This window comes from Vulpes lagopus, chromosome 24 (assembly GCF_018345385.1).
Source record: "Vulpes lagopus strain Blue_001 chromosome 24, ASM1834538v1, whole genome shotgun sequence".
In the NCBI taxonomy this organism is placed as follows: domain Eukaryota; kingdom Metazoa; phylum Chordata; class Mammalia; order Carnivora; family Canidae; genus Vulpes; species Vulpes lagopus.
Genome location: NC_054847.1, coordinates 41,999,129 through 42,017,382, shown reverse-complemented (window position 1 = coordinate 42,017,382; position 18,254 = coordinate 41,999,129). Strand labels below are relative to the sequence as shown.

General features: G+C 46.0%; 1 protein-coding gene across 2 annotated transcripts; it reads right to left on the bottom strand.

Moving 5' to 3' along the window:
• Positions 1 to 4,432: 4,432 nt before the first annotated feature.
• LOC121482061 (gastrin releasing peptide) lies at positions 4,433 to 17,776 on the bottom strand. Of its 2 annotated transcripts, XM_041739860.1 has the most exons (4): positions 17,093 to 17,776; positions 11,794 to 12,014; positions 6,649 to 6,651; positions 4,433 to 4,782 (listed from the first exon to the last, which is right to left on the bottom strand). In XM_041739860.1, exons 1-4 carry the CDS (start codon positions 17,577 to 17,579, stop codon positions 4,729 to 4,731), a joined length of 765 nt encoding a protein of 254 aa, XP_041595794.1. In that variant the 5' UTR covers positions 17,580 to 17,776; the 3' UTR covers positions 4,433 to 4,728. The 2 variants fall into 2 exon arrangements, with proteins under 2 accessions (XP_041595794.1, XP_041595793.1); XM_041739859.1 differs by lacking the exon at positions 6,649 to 6,651 and having other exon boundaries at positions 11,772 to 12,014; positions 17,093 to 17,764.
• Positions 17,777 to 18,254: the final 478 nt, after the last annotated feature.

Sequence of the window (18,254 nt, the reverse complement as noted above, 5' to 3'; positions counted from 1 at the left end):
AAAGAAAGAAAGAAAGAAGAAAGAAAGAAAAAAGAAAGAGAGAGAGAAAGAAAGAAGAAAGAAAGAGAGAGAAAGAGAGAAAGAAAAAGAGAGAAAGAAAGAAAAAAGAGAGAAAGAGAAAAAAGTGACATGTAAAGTGATGGATTTATTAACTAGCTTGGTTGTGGTAAACATTTCTCAATGCATATGTATATCAAAACATCATATTGTACACCTTAAATATACACAATTTTTATTTGTCAATGATACCTCACTAAAACTGAAAAAAAACAAAAACAAAAAACAGACTGCCAAATAGACAAAAGCAAGGCTATAGGCTCCCTTCCTCCAGCTTGTTTGCCAAGTCCTTCTGTTCCTAAAGAAATGTGGGCAGAAGAATGCAAATATATCTCCCACACATACAAATAAATACACACATCCTTCTATAAAGACAGGTGTGACACAGCACAACGGGGGCTTTTCTATGCCACTAGGCATTTGGAAAGTATCCTGAGTTTACTTCTTTTTAGTAATAAAAATGACTTCCAATCAACAAAGCATGATGTTTATTATAGTCCTTTGTTGTTGTTTTTTAAATTTTAATGTATTTATTTGATGGAGAACAATAGAGTTTAAGTGGGAGGAGAAGCCGAGGTACAAGGAGAAGCAGAGAGAGACAGAGGCAGAGGGAGAGGGTAAAGCAGAGGGAGAGGGAGAAGCAGGTTCCCCTGAGCAGGGAGCCTGATGTGGGACTCAATCCCAGGACCCCAGGATCGTGACCTTATCTGAAAGCAGATGCTTAACCAATGAGCCACTTGGGCCCTCCAGTCCCTTGTTTTCAAAGATGAGAGATAGTTGGAGCCACAGAGAAAACATACTGTCTGGAAACCATGGTTTTCTGACATTTAATGTTCAGGAGAGACACAGGGCAGAGCAATTTCTCATTAAACCAGAAGACCTGTTGTCTAGGAGTCTTCTGGTCAGGTCAGCATCAAGACCCACTAACACCAGCTAGGTTCCTTCCAGAGATTCGAACTTCTAATAGCCAACATGGCCAACAGTGCCTATCCAACATCCATCCTCTTCTCATCCTTGTTAATATTAAGGTAAATGCGACTTACAGGGTGAGGGAAGGACAGGTGGCAGCAATGTCCCCAGCTGGAAAAACTACATTTCTCAGCCTCCTTTGCAGTTCTGACCAAAAGGCAAAGGCTGAAGATTTCAAATAACAGAGCTTATATGTTTTGTGCCCAAATATCACAGCCACCGCAGATGTGTGCAAGAATGGTGTCTGTTTCCCCAAGGCAGGAGAGCACAGCTCCATCCAGCGAGGAGAGGCCACCCCTGGGGGTCTCTGGAGACAGAGCTGGGGAGGACCACCAGAATCTTCATTGGAAGATTGGGGCAAGAGCAGGGCATGATTGAAAGGACCAAGAGCATTCTCATTCTCTCCTTGGAGACTCTCTCAATCCATCCGTGGCTAGAGCCACCTCGCTTGTCAATCAGGTGATATGTTCTATAAATTACGTGGGCTGGGGAGAATGGAAGGAAAACCAGAGGGGAAACAGAGAGATGTTTCTGTGTTTTATCTAGGTCTAATTAAGGAAGTGATTAATTGGAAAACACAAAGTCCCAAGAGGCAAAGCTAGGAGCCCTTTCAGTGCACGTGATGACCACCGTTCTTCTGCTTTGGGAATGGCAATCATTCATTGTTGTGGGTTTCCCTCAAAGAGCTATTTTACAGTGTCTGATTGAAGCAGCCTGTGGCTGAGAAAATGAATAATGCAAATCCCACAATTTACTTAGATTACTCCCTCCACATCTGAGCTGAGTTGAAAAGCTTTGTGATGATCAAATGTCCCCAGTGGGAACTGAAAGGTGGGCATTGTGGGGCTAGAAACTGTACTGCACTGCTTGAAATGCCTATTTAGTGTGTTACTGAACCTCTGATCATAAGCAAAGACTGCCAAATTGCCCTGAGCAATCCACCCTGTAACACTTAAAAAGAGAGAGAGAGAGAAAGATTGTTTTTAAAAGAACAAATTTGAAGATTATTGCTTGCTTCCCTTCTGGATTCTTCCTACTGGTTATCCTGCTTTGCTGCAAGGACTTCTAAATATTGTCACCTCTTAAATGCAGTCTTCTCTTCTTGCTCTCTGCGTGCACATCTGGCCTTGTGCTGTGGAAAACAGCCACCAGGCTCCTGCTTTCCCAGAATCCCAGGCTGGATGTTAACTACCCTCTAGAAGAGCAATGGGTAGAAATCAAGGAGGAAGTTTTTTTGTTTGTTTGTTTGTTTGAGGAAAAAGGATAAAAGCATATGTTATCTGTCTCTGACCATATGATTTGAATACACACTCTTTTTTTTTCTTTTGATGGGGCCCATAGTTTTAATCCCATATTCCCAAAATAGAATCCTTAAAGCTACATTTCCCAGTTTCCCTTGCAGCTAGATCCAGCCATGTGAGCTAGGTTCCACCAATTAGACACAGACATTCGAAACTCTGCTTTGGAAGTCAGCCAAGGTTGAGGAAGTTTTGGAGAGGAGGGACATACTACTTCCCACATAAGTGGAGACAGAGGCTGTACAAAACAGTGCCAAGTGTGGCAGTTCTGCAGAATGATTTGGGGACAGCAGGGTATGCACTAACCATCTCATCAACCCCATCAGGGGCGTGGCTTGGGTCATGGAACCTGCTAGTTTAGCCTTGAGCCCATTTCTCTCATCTTCCCTGCTTCCTATCTTCCCAGAAGATTTCCTTTCCTACCAAAACAAGTCAAGGAGGATGCTGCTATTCGCAGCTGAAAATTGCCCCGCCTGGGAGACACACACTGTGATATGTGATAGGACTGTACTTGCAAAGGACGGTTCAAGAAAGCTCTTCTAGGAGGGAAAACTGTTTCTCTCAAATACACAGATTCCAATGCTGACTTGGCCTTGGTACAGAGGAGCCCTGCAAGGATCAGGAGATTTGAGGGAGCTGTTCCTGTCTCTCAGAACACATAGAGAAAAGAAAATAATTGCAGCTAAAACACAGGATCACATCTACTCTTATGACATAAGCAAAGAAGTGACCATCTAGACGGGGTGTTTCTAAGAGTATTGCCTTTCTGTCCCTGCCTGAAGTGTCAGCATTCAACAAAGTTTCCCCTGGGTCTGGAAGACCCTTTTCATCTTCATGAAATGAAGGGAATTGCTCATTAGCTTCGTGGTAGACTAGACTTTCCCCGGCACAGCCCAGGATCAAGTTTTTGGGAAAGACAGCAGGTGAGTCCCAGGAAGAGGATGGTGGCAGGACACTGGCGACACACTTCATGTATCTCCCCAGGTCTGGCTGTGTGAGGGTTGTGAGTCAACACGGTTTTAAAAGAAATTAGAAAGAAAACATCCCATCTTCTGTGGTTCTTTGACAATCAAAACAAGAGCAAGATAAATCTCTTTACTGTTTCAAATCTGATTTCCCCAAACGAAGGAAATCTAAACGTATGGCAAGAAGCTTTAAATCTGTTCCTGTGTGAATGTCATGATAAATTTGGAACTGGTAAGTGCTACCAACCGCCAGGCCACGTTCTCTGGAAATGGCAGGGAACCTCTCGAATTCATCTTCTCCTTTTGTTGTGGAGCTGACTAAATCTGTCTGTGGGGACCACTTTCCTCCAAGATTGGCAATGAAATTTTGAAGAAAAAGTGCTACTTGCTGGGCTTAAATATACTGACAGGGAGGTTAAAAACAAGGTAACGTGGACAATGTTAAATGCTGCAGAACCTCTGGTGATTTGGATGTTTGAATTGAAGTTCCATCTGCCATGTGACCTTGGCCAAGTCACTTGACCTCTCTAATGCTGTTTCCTCATCTATTAAGTGAGAATGTTCATTCTTGGCTTATAAAGCTGTTATGAGGAGAATATTGATAACATTGGCAAAATATCTGGTCATGGTAAGGGCTAAAGAAATGAGAATTATTAAGTGATGCGTAAGCCTCTATCTTCAGCCTAGCTCATGCGATGGTAAGGATAAGAGAATATGAGCTTCTAGTTGAAGCCTCCAGAAAGGCTGTATGTCACTACCTGGATTCAGTAAGTGGCCTTCACAAGGAGAGTTAAGGGGTGCCTGGGTGGCTCAGTGGGTCAAGCATTTGACTTCAGTTCAGGTCATGATCTCAGGGTCCTGGGACTGAGCCCCGTGTCGGGCTCCCTGTTCAGTAGGGAGCCTGCTTCTCTCTCTCTCCCTTTCCCCTCACTCATGCTCTCTCTCACTCTCAATCTCAAATATATAAATAAAATGTCTTAAAAATTAATTCCCCCCAAAAATGAAGGGAGAGTTAAAAATCCAGTCTATCTTCATCAGTGAGCACACAAGTTCATTATCAAGCTGTTTTGTTTGTTATCTCTGCTGCATCCTTTCATTTGGAATTGAAATAAGAGAACTACCTGCCCTTTGGATAAGGTGCTTAGGTTTTTTATTGTGAATGGTAACAGGTTGGGGGCTGGAGTCTAATGGACAAATAGCTTAGATGTAAAGAGCATTGATTGGAAGACTCTTTATGGACAATTATTCACGGCAAACAAGTTCAAAGCAGAAGATGCTGCTTGAAAATCATGGATTTGGTTGAAAGATACAAGAATAGTTAAGTGTTTTGCACAAAGGGAATCTTGTTGATGATCCAGTAGAATCGATGACTGTAGAACATAGTCTCTTAAGGGTTTTGCTTTGCTTCTTTGAGAGAGGCCGTTGCTGTCCTTGTTAATTCAGCGGGGGGTTTCTTCCCTCAGGTTGAGAACCTGAAGCAGAGAGTCCGCCAACTTAAAAAATATTAAAAAGAGGAAAGCAAACAGTTAGCGATACCTAAGTCTCATGCTAAAGGCAAATACATTCCCCCACAAACCATCAGCATCACTTGGGAGCTTATTAGAAAAGCAAATTCTTAGGTCTACCCCCGACCTACTGAGTTAGAAACTCTGGGTGGGGGGAGCCCAGCGATCTGGCCTTTCAGAAGTCCTCCAGGTGATTCTGAGTCTGTTCATGCTGGAGAACCACAGTTGTCTAACGAGGGACGGAAAGAGAGAGACAGAGAGACAGAGACAGACAGAGAGACAGAAACAAACTGACTTCCTCTTTTTTCTGGAGCTGCTCTATGTTTGGCTCTTTTTGTTTTATTAGCTGAACTTGTATCCTGATAGGACTATTCAGGTATATATATATATATATATATATATATATATATATATATATTTTAAATATTTCATCCATTTATTCATGAGAGACAGAGAGAAAGAGAGAGAGGCAGAGACACAGGCAGAGGGAGAAGCAGACCCCCGCTGAGCAGGGAGCCCGATGTAGGACTCGATCCAGGACCCTGGGATCATGCCCTGAGCTGAAGGCAGACACTCAACCACTGAGCCACCCAGGCGCCCCTCATTCAGGTATATTTTGACCACAGTTGGAAATTAAATGTATGATCACCGGGAATTTGTTACTCAAGTGTCAGCTTGGTAGGGGGGCCCTTAGCGAATATGGAATCTTAATTCTTACTTTGTTTAGTTTGGCAACGCCTCATTGCACAAATCAAAGCTAGTTTATGAATCACAGGATGACACATTACGAAGCTCGGACTGTAAGTGGTAGTAGCATGCAACTTGGGAACAGGAGCTAATTTGGATTTCCGCCAGTGGTAAATTTATTGTGGCTTGCTTGTTATGGCTTCTGCTCAAATTCAGACTGAAGAAAGAATGAGTAGTTGTAATGTTAAAATATGTCTTTATTCCCCATATAGCACCCTTTCTATGGGGAGATGAGAAAATGCTTTTCAACCAGACTGGAGCTTATTACACTTTCCAAGGTTCTCTGGCAATTCAGGTTCCCCAATGGCCAGACCCGCCATTTGTTTCTAATAAAGGAGTTACTTATAGTCTCAGGCGAGTTATTACCTGCTCTGTGACTCAACTGCTTTGGCAAGGTGCTAATAAGGCCAGGGACTGAGGCTCAATTCCCACACAGACTAATTAGTTTTGCTTTTCTCCATGTAACCTGGGCTGCACTATTAAGGGTCACCAGCCTGCCTGAAGATGCTTCCATCCATCTTGCAATATAGGCCAGTGCTCATAAAAGGGACCAGTGGAGGATGTGGGCAAGGATCCGTGAAGCCTCTACACTGGCTCAAAATATTGAATCTGAGCTGTTTGGCTGAAGGGAATGGAAGTAAAGCTACAAGGAAAAGGTAAAGGTAACCGAGGAAGATCAAAGAGCCAGAGGCAAGAGGGAGGGGTCCGTTATGGTTGGGGGGAGCTATATTGGAGGTGGGGGTGACTTCACTCTGATCCTTCAGAGGAAATGTCAGGGTGATCGGAGACTTTTTAGTTATTCTCAATTACATATTGCTGTTTTTCCTACATTTGGAACTTCCTCTGGAGTGTTTCACACATGAAGAAATAAAACCTTTCTATTCTCAATGCTGATTTGATGGGACAGTGGGAGCCATCCCTTAAAAGTAAGGGCAAACTTGTATTTTTACTTCCTTCCTGTAACACCCTCCGCAATGCACTCCCTAGGCCCCTTTCTTCTTGTCCAGTGAATAACAGAAAACACACACACACACACACACACACACACAAAGGCTGCAAAGAACAATGCTCTAAATTACAAAAGGAACCCAAAGGTCAACTTCAAACTTCCTTGAAACTCAGGACAATCAATAGCCACATCTAGGATTATGTTTTCAGCACTAAACATAGGTTAGGGGCTGACCTAAACACTGTTTCATGTGCTAGAAACCATAGGGTAAAAGTTCCATTAATTTTTTGTGATAAGGGTACAGTTAAAAGATTAGGTTAACCTTGAAAATGATTGGCCGTAATTGCTAATAAAGTTCTGGAGCTCGTCTGCCATGATTATAGTAGTCCAGTTTCAGTGCACATTTACACAAATCTTTCCTGAATTAAGTAAATATGTTTGTCACCAAAACATGAAGATGCTCAGAGTTTCTGACTACAGCTCAGGGAGATCTGGCGACAGGACTTCATGTTTTATGACTAAAATGGGAGAGGAGAGCATATGCGCACAGTTTTTAATTTTAAGAAAAGTCCTTCAGCCTTTGAAAATTCCTGCTGCTACTTCTGGCAATGCTCAGCTAAGTTGTTAAACCTCGTCCTAACATTGAGCAGTATATGGATTTCTAATAGAACCATTCTCTTGGTATTTCCTCTTTGTGAATAAGAAAACTAGAAGATGCTTTCAATTTGCATGTCAACATTGTTTCACTAAGATGGAGTTTCCAAACAAGAAGAGTGATAAACTCTTTCCGTCTGTGCAACAACTATACAATGGTTGAATTTTTTCATATTGCTGGGAAATATATCCAAAAGAACGGTACCAATGTGTGCAATAGTTAATTATTCGACTTGAGATGGAACATAACCTGGGAGATCAGGGTGGCTCAGTCAGCTGGGCACCCAACTCTTGGTTTCCACTCAGCTCATGATCACAGGGTCGAGGGATTGAGCCTGACAAGGGGTTCATGCTCAGTGAAGTCTCTTTCCCCTCTCATTCTGACCCTCACGCTGCTCATGTGAACTCTCTCTCTCAAATAAATAAAGTAAAATCTAAAAAAAAAAAAAAAAAGGAATAAAATGGGATGAGTCATCAAAGCTTATAGAAGGAACAAAAACAAAACATAAAAAGATAGAGTAGAAAATTAAGGCCTGATTATTAAAAGATAGCTTTTTCCCCCCTGCATCACATGAAAACAGAAACACTGTCCCCTTGAAACACTCACTCTTTGTGACTGCCCACTCAGGCCACCTTACACTACGACCACTCAGTGATTGTTTTGGAGCTATTCTTTCATACTTGGCTTCTCAGCTTACGGAATATTCTTCTGAATATGACAGGAAAATTTTGATTTTTAAGGAAGGAGCTGAATTTTTTTAAAAAGACCTATTTATTTATTTGAGCAAGAGACAGAGAAGCAGAGGGAGAGAGAATCTCAAGTAGACTCCCCACTGAGTGCAGAGCCTGATGTGGCTCTTGAGCCCAGGACCCTGACATCATGACCTGAACTGAAATTAAGAGTCGGATGCTTAACCGACTGAGCTACTCAGGTGCCCCGGGAGCTGAATTTTTTTTCAATCTTAAATTTATGCAGATCCAGGGTTAGAGGAATAAAGTAACTCAAAATGGATATTGCAGTTTCATTCAAATAGGAATGAGTTAGGGATGCCTGAGTGGCTCAGTGGTAGTGCATCTGCCTTTGGCTCAGATCATGATCCTGGGGTCCTGGGATTGAGTTCCACATCGGGCTCCCCTCAGGGAGCCTAATTCTCCCTCCCCCCATGTCTGTGCCTTTCTCTGTGTGTCTGTCATGAATAAATAAATAAAAGCTTTTTTCTTAAAAAAGGAATGAGTGATGAGCGTAAGTCCATTTTGGTGTTTATAAAATTGCCTTAGGGAGTTTTGTGGCAGTGATCATTGTTACTCCTAAGACAAAGGAGAAGGCACTGCTGTTGGACATCCACGCAGTAAGTCCATAAAGTCACCTGGTCAAGAAAAGACTTCAGTCAGGGGCTGGGAAGTCAATCCTAAATTCCCAGAGCCCTCAGAGCCCTGTAATCCACCAACAAAGAAGTGAGCTGGTTGTGACCCCAATAATACAGATGTGGGTAAGAGAATCACTCAGGGCTTTGTACAAAGTTGCTACTTATTTCCGTATCGGTTGGCTTAATCCAGATTTTCTTTCTGAATAAAGGCTCCTAGAGATTTTTCTCCCTAGATGCTTAATGCAACAAGTGAACTTTGCATTTGTGTTTGGCATAGAGAATCCACAGTAGACTAAAGTGCAGTGAAACACAGAGAAGCCAGCTGAGGCTTGGCAAAGCAAGCCCTGCATCTCTGCAAAGGGCCCATCAGTCAAAGAGTTAATCACCGTGAAGGAGTGAAGGCGCCAGCTCCCCAAGCTCGGTGAGTGAAACACAGTATTATTCTGGTCAGAAACTGTGAGGAGGGCAGCCCGGGTGGCTCAGCAGTTTAGTGCTGCCTTCAGCTCAGGGCCTGATCCTGGAGACCCGGGATCGAGTCCCATGTCGGGCTCCCTGCATGGAGCCTGCTTCTCTCTCTCTCTCTCTCTCTCTCTCTCTCTTTCTCTCTCTGTCTCTCATGAATAAATAAATAAAATCTTAAAAAAAAAAAAAAAGAAACCATGAGGAGCAAGGTACTACTGGATCCCACATCCTTCATATTTAGGATCCACAAGGACCCTCTCGTTCCCCAGGAGATGCTTTGTGTGGCCCCAGACTGTCCATGGAGAGGACGTGGGCTCCTATCCTGCTCTCACCAGTGAAAAGCTATGGGGCTTGTCTCAGTTTACTCACATGTGAAACGGGGAGAATGATAGAATTTTCTTGAATCTTCCTCCTTTTTTTAAATTTTTAAAAAAGATTTTATTTATTTATTCATGAGACACACCCAGAGAAAGGCAGAGACATAGGCAGAGGGAGAAGCAGGCTCCATGCAGGGAGCCTGACATGGGACTTGACCCCGGGATTCCAGGATCACGCCCTGAGCCAAAGGCAGATGCTCAACCGCTGAGCCACCCAGGCGTCCCTTGAATCTTCCTCCTAATACTGCTGTGAGCATGAACAGAGAAAAGTGAAGGAGAACTGCATTGCTTGGTACTTGGATTATGGTAATCACTCAATAAAAGCAGCCATCCTTAGTATTACTAGAATTGTGATTATTGTTTTTGCTTTTTATATCAATTTTGTGGAAACTTCTTAAAGGTTAATGAGAATCACTTCATTTTCTGTTGCTTTGCTTTCTTCCTATACATTTTATTCTCTCTTCCATCATCTTTATTCTCTCTTCCATCCCATTTACTGTCTTTGTACCTAAGTAATGCCCATTTGGTATAATTCCTTCTCCCTCTTTTCTACGAGACACTATACACACAAAAAAAAATCAGTTGATTAGATGTGTTCATCAAGTTTTGAAATATTAGTGTGAGACTTAAACTAGGTAATCTTAGAACAAATATAAAGAAGTGCTCTTCTGCATAGAAGGTAGCAAACCAGAATGTTCTCTTCTAAAAGTGTATGTGAATAGCCCCCTCCACTAGTGCTCATCAAAAACAAACATAGGGCACATCCCCAGAGGCAAGGGAAACAAAAGCAAAAATGAACTATCGGGACTTCATCAACATAAAAAGCTTCTGCACAGCAAAGGAAACAGTCAAGACAACTAAAAGAAGGCAGCCTGTGGAATGGGAGAAGATATTTGAAATGTCTTATCAGGGGATCCCTGGGTGGCTCAGTGGTTTAGCGCCTGCCTTCGGCCCAGGGCATGATCCTGGAGGCCCCAGGATCGAGTCCCGCGTTGGGCTACCTGCATGGAGCCTGCTTCTCCCTCTGCCTGTGTTTCTACCTCTCTCTCTCTCTCTGTGTGTCTCTCATGAATAAAAAAATAAATAAATCTTTTAAAAAAATAAGATGTCTTATCAGATAAAGGATTAGTATCCAAAATCTATAAAGAACTCATTAAACTCAACACTCAAAAACCAAATAATCCGGTTAAGAAATGGGCAGAAGACATAAATAGACACTTTTCCAAAGAAGACATGCAGATGGCTGACATTCACATGAAAAGATGCTCAACATCAGTCATCACCAGGGAAATACAAATCAAAACCACAATGAGATACCACCTCACACACATCAGAATGGCTAAAATTAGTAACACAAGAAACAACTGGTGCCCGTGAGGATGAGGAAAGGGGAACCCTCCTACATTATTGGAGGGAATGCAAACCGGTGCAGCCACTCTGGAAAACAGTGTGGAGTTTCCTCAAAAAGTTAAAAATAGAATTACCCTACGACCCCGTAATTGCACTACTAGGTATTTACCCAAAAGATATAAAATTGCAGATTTGAAGGGACACCTGCGCCATGATGTTTATATAAGCAATACCAACAATAGCTAAACTATGGAAAGAGCTCAAATATCCATCAACTGATGAATGGATAAAGAAGATATGGAATATTACTCAGCCATCAAAAATGAAATCTTGCCATTTGCAACAACGTGGATGGTGCCTGAGTGTACTAGGCTAAGTGAAATTAGTCACAGAAAAACAAATATAGGATTTCACTCATATGTGGAATTTAAGAAACAAGACAGATGAACATATGGGAAGGGGGGAAAAGGAGAGAGGAAACAAACCATAAGAGACTCTTAATGGTGGAGAACAAACTGAGGACTGATGGAGGGAGGTGGGTGGGGGATGGGCTAGATGGGTGAAGGGGATTAAGGAGGGTACTGGCCATGAGCACCAAGGGTTGTATATAAGTGATGAATCACTGACTTCTACTCCCGAAACCAGTATTGCACTGTATGCTAACTAACTAAAATTTAAATAAAAATCAAAACAAACAAACATAGGGAGAGACTCAAATAATCTCTGGCCTCACTTTCAAAAAATTCTGGAGGGCCTGGTGGATTAAAAAAAAAATCTCTTCAATGCACAATCACTAATAAGCGTGATAACTAATAAAACTCCTAAATTGGAGTTTGGAACCAATATCCTTTTGATTTGCTAAGAAGAAAAATCATCTATTACGTTGAAATTAGACGGGGAAGTGCCTACTCATTTCTCAGCGTGTATTGGTGTCAGCCTAGTTAAGTGGCTCTGAAGGCTTGCACAATTTTATTCTTCTCAGCTCCAACCTAACCTTCCAGCTCTCCCCAAACACCTCCACCCTTCACCCCATCCCACCCCGTTCCCACTCTCCCACCCCGTGTGTTGTACCTTCACGAGTTGGACCTATGACTTTAAAGTTGCTGTCATCCTGGTAATCCCAAGCAGACTGGCGAATGCTCAGGGGCTCCCTCTGAGGTGTCTGATGGCTCCTGGTCCCCTTTGCTTCCATGAGGCTTAGTAAATTCCTTGCAGCTTCTTCCCACCGGATGTACCCCTGCAGCTGCTGCTTCAGGCTCCCTTCCTCATAAACATATGGGGACTCTCTGGTGCTCTTTTTCCCCATTAGGTGCCCTGTGAAAAGAAACACAAAACCAAAATATGACCATTGAACCCAAGGGAACTCATAAACAAGAAATTTCAAAGGACACCAGTTAGGTGTGTACAGCTTCCTCCCAAGCGCAGAATAAATAGCATTTAATTCTCAGAAGTTACTTCATCAATAACTGATCTATTTTGCTTGCTGTCCAACATGTGCAATAAGTTGGACAAAATGTATAACCGCAACCCAGGGGCCCTAGGGTTGGTCCCAGCACCTATGCTAACCAGTGAGGAGACCTCTGCCAAGTTTTGAGCATCCCCAGTCCAAAATTTTCTCAACTCTAAAATGAACGGGTCAGACTGGATGAAAACTAAGGAACCTTCCATACCTAAAATATTGCCACCAATTCTGCGTGCACTGAATTCTATTCCCAGCTGAATGACAGAGGTTAAACATCTTCCTCAATCACTTCTGAATTGCTGCTGCAAAGAAGAGTCTTGCTGCTTTTCTTGGTGTGATTAAAAAAAGATGTTCATTTCCTCTGTTCTCTAATACAAATAAATGTGCCAAAGGAATTTTTCATTTAAACTTTCTTAGAATTTTAGCTGAGACTGAATCTAGGAATTGTCACCTAGAAATTCATTTGTCGAGTATGTAATGAAAAACGAGGTGAAAACAAGTTCTGAGTAACACCTTTCAGCCACAGAAATGCAGAATTTTCTCTTAGATGTCTAAAAGGGTCAGTCAAACTCTACCAATGGGTCCAGGGACAGGCACTTGCTATATAAATGAATAAAAGTTGCTGCGCAAGAGGCCATGCCACTGAAAAATGTGGACATTCATGTATGTAAGTGGGAAAAGCCACAGTGTCAGAAGTGGGTATGGAATTCAAGGTCTGCATTCTTAATGCCTTAGCCCCTTGCTAATAATGCTCACATTATTTTATTTACTTTCCTCAGTGGTTTTTTTTTCTCCCCATCTCTCAACACTTGCATTTTATAGTACTTTCAAGCTCCTGATACTCGTAGAACTATGATGCTTTTGATTTAAAGCTCATAAGGAAAGAAAGCTCTTGGTGATTCCAATGTTGTCTGCCATTAGATATATTTAAGCAAACACTGCGGGAATAATGGGAATAATGTTGGACAGACCATGGCTACTGAAAATGACAAGACCTCTGGCCACCACCAGAGGAGCCCTCACCAGGACTTTACTGTTGGCGTCTGTCTACAGGACGTTCCATTTGGTCTACTCCACAATAAGTTCGATGCAGAGGAGACTTGTCAAAGGTCACCCACGTGTAAGCAAAGATTCTAGGATTAAAATCAGTGCACAGTCCAGACTCTACTATATTATACTGCTATGAAGTGTCTTTGAACTTCCAAAAAATATAAGGCAGGTAGAAATCACTCTGGGGTCCGGAAGTAAGGGTAAGGTCAACAAAAGGCTTTCTAATGTTATAAAAAAGAATAGAGGTGATATATCAGTGTATCACGACTCATTATGTGACTCAGAAAAAAATTTTTTTTTCTTTTGAAGATTCTATTGATTTGAGAAAGAGATTATGAGCAGAGGGGAAGGGCAGAGGAGAAGCAGACTCTGCACTGAGCAGGGAGCCTGATGTGGGACTCGATCCCAAGACGCCCGGATCATGACCTGAGCTGAAGGCAGACATTCAACAGACTGAGCCACCCAGCCACCTTCTGACTTAGAAAAATTAATTCTGTGAGTCCTGGGGAGCCTGGCAATGAGGTTTTCCTGCATTGCCATGTGAGCACTTGTCAAGTCACTTATGACATGACACTTCACACAATTTCAAGACCCTACAGAGGACACAGCCCCAGCTGCAAGACTGGAATCCTGAAGGACTGGCTCCTCACTTGTCTGCTTGGTCAACTTGGTGCCCGGATATCCATGAAATCACCTTGCTTTTAGCCATAACAGTGATTATGTTACACAACTTCTCAGGAAGCAGTTAAGGATTTGGCTTTATTTCTACGGAGTAAATTGAATCATGATAATGGGAAAGCAGGATTAGAACCTGATGCTCCAATAATGACCTTGGTCCCTCTTCCCTTCCCTCACTGCTCTCATCTAATTAGGACACTACAGATGAGAAAGTTGTTATCCCCAACGAAGCAGAGGGGTCATGGAGACGTTTTTACAAATAAGATCTTCATTTTTGTCACACTGGAATAATTTGGTGGACCTCTGTAAAACGGGAAGACAAAGTAATCCTCCATCCTGTGATTGATTTAACGTAGTTCCTTGTGACAGTGTACGTATCTGCATATTTGGTGGGTGGGTGCTGGTCAGGCTCTCATCCCCGGATCCACAGACTGACTGGTCATTAAGGAAAGTGCACCATCTATGGCATCCCAGGGAACACACTGTCTGGGTCCTATTTCACTTTGGAGCTAGCAACTACCAACCAAATAAACGTCTCCATGGCAACACGGATGATCTGCCCACTTCCTCTTTTCCCATCCTCGTTTGTTATGTGTCCGTATCATAGTAATAGAGATCTCAGCCTAGACAAAAGACAGGCTCTTGAAAAAATAAATAAATAAAAGCTTGCCCAGAAGTTAAAAAAAAAAAAAAAAAAAGGCTTTTGTCCTTTTTAATCACTTCAAAATACCACTAACACAGCAGGCTAGAAACATAAATGAATTTTCTTAAGCTCAAAATTTGAAGATCACCTCAACTGAGGAAAATATCCATTAAAACATAGAGACATCAAGTGTTGAACTCTTCCGAGGGCGAGTTTTTCTGGAGTGATCCAGAAACTACATTTCACAGTCTCTGGGGTAGCATTCCCATGGAAAGCCATTCTGCGGCTGAACCTGGGTGTTTCAGAATTCAACCTGCTACAACATAGGTGACATCAGTGTCATGACTGGAAGCATTTCCTGGGAGCAGTGGGGACAGTTACCAGTAGTAGTGTTGACCTATATTTTCATATCTATATTTTGCACAAACAAAACATTACCATAAACATCAAGCCAGACAAGAATTTAAGTTTTCCATCTGTTAACTTGCTTTCCATTGCCACACCATGCTTCTCTCAGCTGCAAGAAGCAATTCCCTTAACAAACCTGCAAATTTGTGCTGACAGCTTGGACAGCAATATGTAGCTTTCGGTTGATATAATTGAAACTAAACTGCATGTCTTCCGTGATTGAGGAGGACAGGCATTTACTTAGGAGAGTGGAAAGCTAAATTTAAAATCTAACAACATCATTCATGCTTATGAGTGGTGCTCAGATTCCCAGAGATAGACGTCTCTGAAAAGCAAACTTTTCCTCAATCGCCATGTTATTTTAGACCAAACTGTGATTTTCTACTTCACCTTCCTCTGTCTCTTGTTCTCCACCATCTCTGCACAGCCGGCCAAGAGAGAAAAAGGGGAAAGAGTGCGTTCCAGAACAAATAGGAAAATGAGAAAATTGGGGGTTGCCACTGGTTGGTATGCTCCTGGATGAGGAACGCCCAAGGGTGTTTCACCACCAGAGCCCCTAAACACGAGGGGACGGGACAGATGTGTTGGAGAACTACAGCAATCAGGGTTGGCCTGCCTCAGAAACAACACGATTCTCCTCCCCATATGACTCTCTTGTCCTGCTTTTGGCCTGCAAGGGCTGCCTTGTAATATGTCTTTTTAATCCAAAAAGATGGATGAGGGAAAAGAGAGTGGAAACCTGGGAGTTTCGTTCCACCTTCCTAGGCCACCGGCTGGTGGCTGGACTAGACACTGGTCACTTGGTCTAAATTCCCAGAAGTCCTTTTAAAGCATCAATTCTAGGTTCAGCTTCTACTTTCTAAATATCCTTCTCTCTTCAAGGGTGGGGGCTTTTCATCTCCACCCATCCCAACCTCTCTTCTCCATGCCCCGGGGCTGGGTTCTCGGTGTCCCCTCGGAGATCACAAATACCCGCACCCCTGCGGCCTCCAGGACTTGGCAAACGGTTGTTAGCCGGTTCTGTTAGCGGTGCTGAAGACTAACCCGCTGCAAGCCCGAGTTCTGGATTCCTCTGCCAAAGCATATGCAGCACAGAGGAGCAGAGCACGGGACAGCTGCGCCTCACCTCTTCCCATAAATGCGTCCTGGTCCTCACACCATCTGTGACTCGGATGGTACTTGGATTAGCAAGTATCTTTCCAATACACCGTCGCCCCCCTCTGAGTAGATGGTTAAGGAAGAGGGGACCGCACCCCACCCGCACCACCGCCACCCCTTAAGTCGCTTTGCGATCGACCTGCTTCCCGGGAAGAGTTGGAGCTGTCGCAGCTGGCTAGGTGGGGAGGCTTCCGAGCAAGCTGCACGCTTTGCACTGGGCACCGGAGGCTCTGCTGGCGGGGGGCGAGCCCCGGGGTGACGCTGGGTGGGCCCAGGTGGCGGGCCCCTACCCCCACCCCCGCCGGCCAGCAGTAGCGGGAAAGCTGGGGGGTCGGACGTGCGGGCAGAGGGAAGGGGGAAGGAGCGGGGAGGCCGCAGATCTCGACAGACGGAGGACAGCGGGGTCTGGGGGGCCTGAGAGGCTCCAGCCTGGGCGGGGGGCACCCCGAGCCCCCGAGAGGGAAGGAGGGAGGGCTGGGCAAAGGGGCAGGAGAGAGGAAATGTTCCCTGGCGGAAGGACTGGGGGAGTCCAGGAGAGCCGCGGCCGGGGGCAGCGGGCCCCAGGACCGGCTCCCACACCTGTGGCTCTTCGCGCGGCGCCCGGGGCGCAGCCCGCACCCGGCTCCCCGCAGGCGGAATCCCGGGGCTCCGGGACGCGCTCGGGGACCCCGCTGCCCGCGGCGTCCAAGGACAGAGCCGTGCGAGGCGAGGCTACAGCCCGGCTGGCCGAAGCAGGTGTGGGGTAGGTGCGGAGGGCGGGTTGGCGGGTTCGGGGAGCTGCGCCCGCCCGGGTGCCGGGTGCCGGAGCGGGGAAGGAGCTCCCGGCAGGGCAGCCCGAGGCTGCTCAGGGACCGACGGCTTCCCAGGACCCGCGAGGGGCGGGGCGGCGGCGGCGGCGGCGGCGTGGATCTTTGGGAGGACGCAGATGAAGGGTCGCGGCGGAGCCCTCCCCAGCCGGGGTCCCGCCGAGGACTGAGCGCGCGGGACACTCACCCACCGCCCAGTGGTTGCCGCGCGGGTACATCTTGTCCAGCACCGTGCCCTGGCCCCCCGGCACCGGGGCGGCGGGGCCCCGGGGCGCCTGGCAGAGGACCAGCGCCAGCAGGACGAGCGGGAGCTCGCGGCCGCGCATGGTCCGGGCGGGCAGCGCTGGAGCGCGGAGGCCGGCGGAGCGCGCTCTCCCCTCGGAGCGCGGGCGCGAGGAGCCGGACCGGGGAGCGCCGCGGGTGCCGCCGCAGCGCCGCGAGGCCCCGACTTTATAGGCAGCCCGGGCGGGGGTGGGGCCGGGGGGCTCTTCTCCCGCGGCCCCGAGCGCTCTGACGTCTCCCCGCAGCGAGCCGGGGCGCTGGGACAGCAGTCCCCGAAAATCATCCATCTTCCGGCCCAGGGTGCGGGGAGCGGGGTAAGGCCGTGCGCACTGCCCCTCCCGACCTTCCCCTAGCCCTGTCCGCGCGGCCCACGGTGGATTCTTGCGGCCCATCCTCGACGCCCCGGCTCCAGCCCCACGGCCCCGAGCTCCACCCCGGCCCCACCCGGGGTTCCGCCGGGTGAGCTGCCTTCGGATCCTGCGACCCCGCGGGCGACCCCAGGGGGTGGGCAGGCAGGAGTTGGCGCGGGGCGGGGAGCACGGAGGAAAGATGCTTTCAGGCTGGGCTTTGGGAAGCTCACCCCTCTCCCCCTCCGTGGACCACCGCCCCTCTCGAGGTCCCCGTCCACACCCCTCCGGACCTTGCCTCCCTCTCACCGCCCTTCGGAGCCCCCTTCTCACCACCACCAGCAATAGCCTCACCCCACCTCTGACACTTCAGAGATGCCCTTGCCCACTTGTATGATGAGATGCAGGTGGCAGCGGGAAGGATATGTTATGTGAACAGAGCTGACAATAATTTTATTATACACCTGGCCCCTTCCAGAAGCCTATTGCTTCCAGGAAGTAGCTGCTTTCAGCTGCGTCTACCAGAAAGCTCAAACTGCCCCTAAGCTGCTAGGCACAGGCCTCTCTAGAGTTGCTCAACTTCCCTCTGCTCCTGTTCTCAGCTGTCAAGGAGGGTCAAGGGCCCAACTCCCCCAGGTGTCCGATGTCATGGATACAAAGCAGATGAAGGCCACAGCAATGCCACAATAAACAGAAGCTGGGAGGATGCTGTTGCCCACC

Excerpts from the sequence above, each read along its gene's own strand:
- LOC121482061 (XM_041739859.1), bottom strand. The coding sequence starts at position 17,579 with ATGGGCCGCAAGAATCCACCGTGGGCCGCGCGGACAGGGCTAGGGGAA. Across the intron at positions 12,015-17,092 it reads CGGCAACCACTGGGCGGTGG|GGCACCTAATGGGGAAAAAG; the intron begins GTGAGTGTCCCG and ends TTCTTTTCACAG. Across the intron at positions 4,783-11,771 it reads CATAGGTCCAACTCGTGAAG|TTGGCGGACTCTCTGCTTCA; the intron begins GTACAACACACG and ends ATATTTTTTAAG.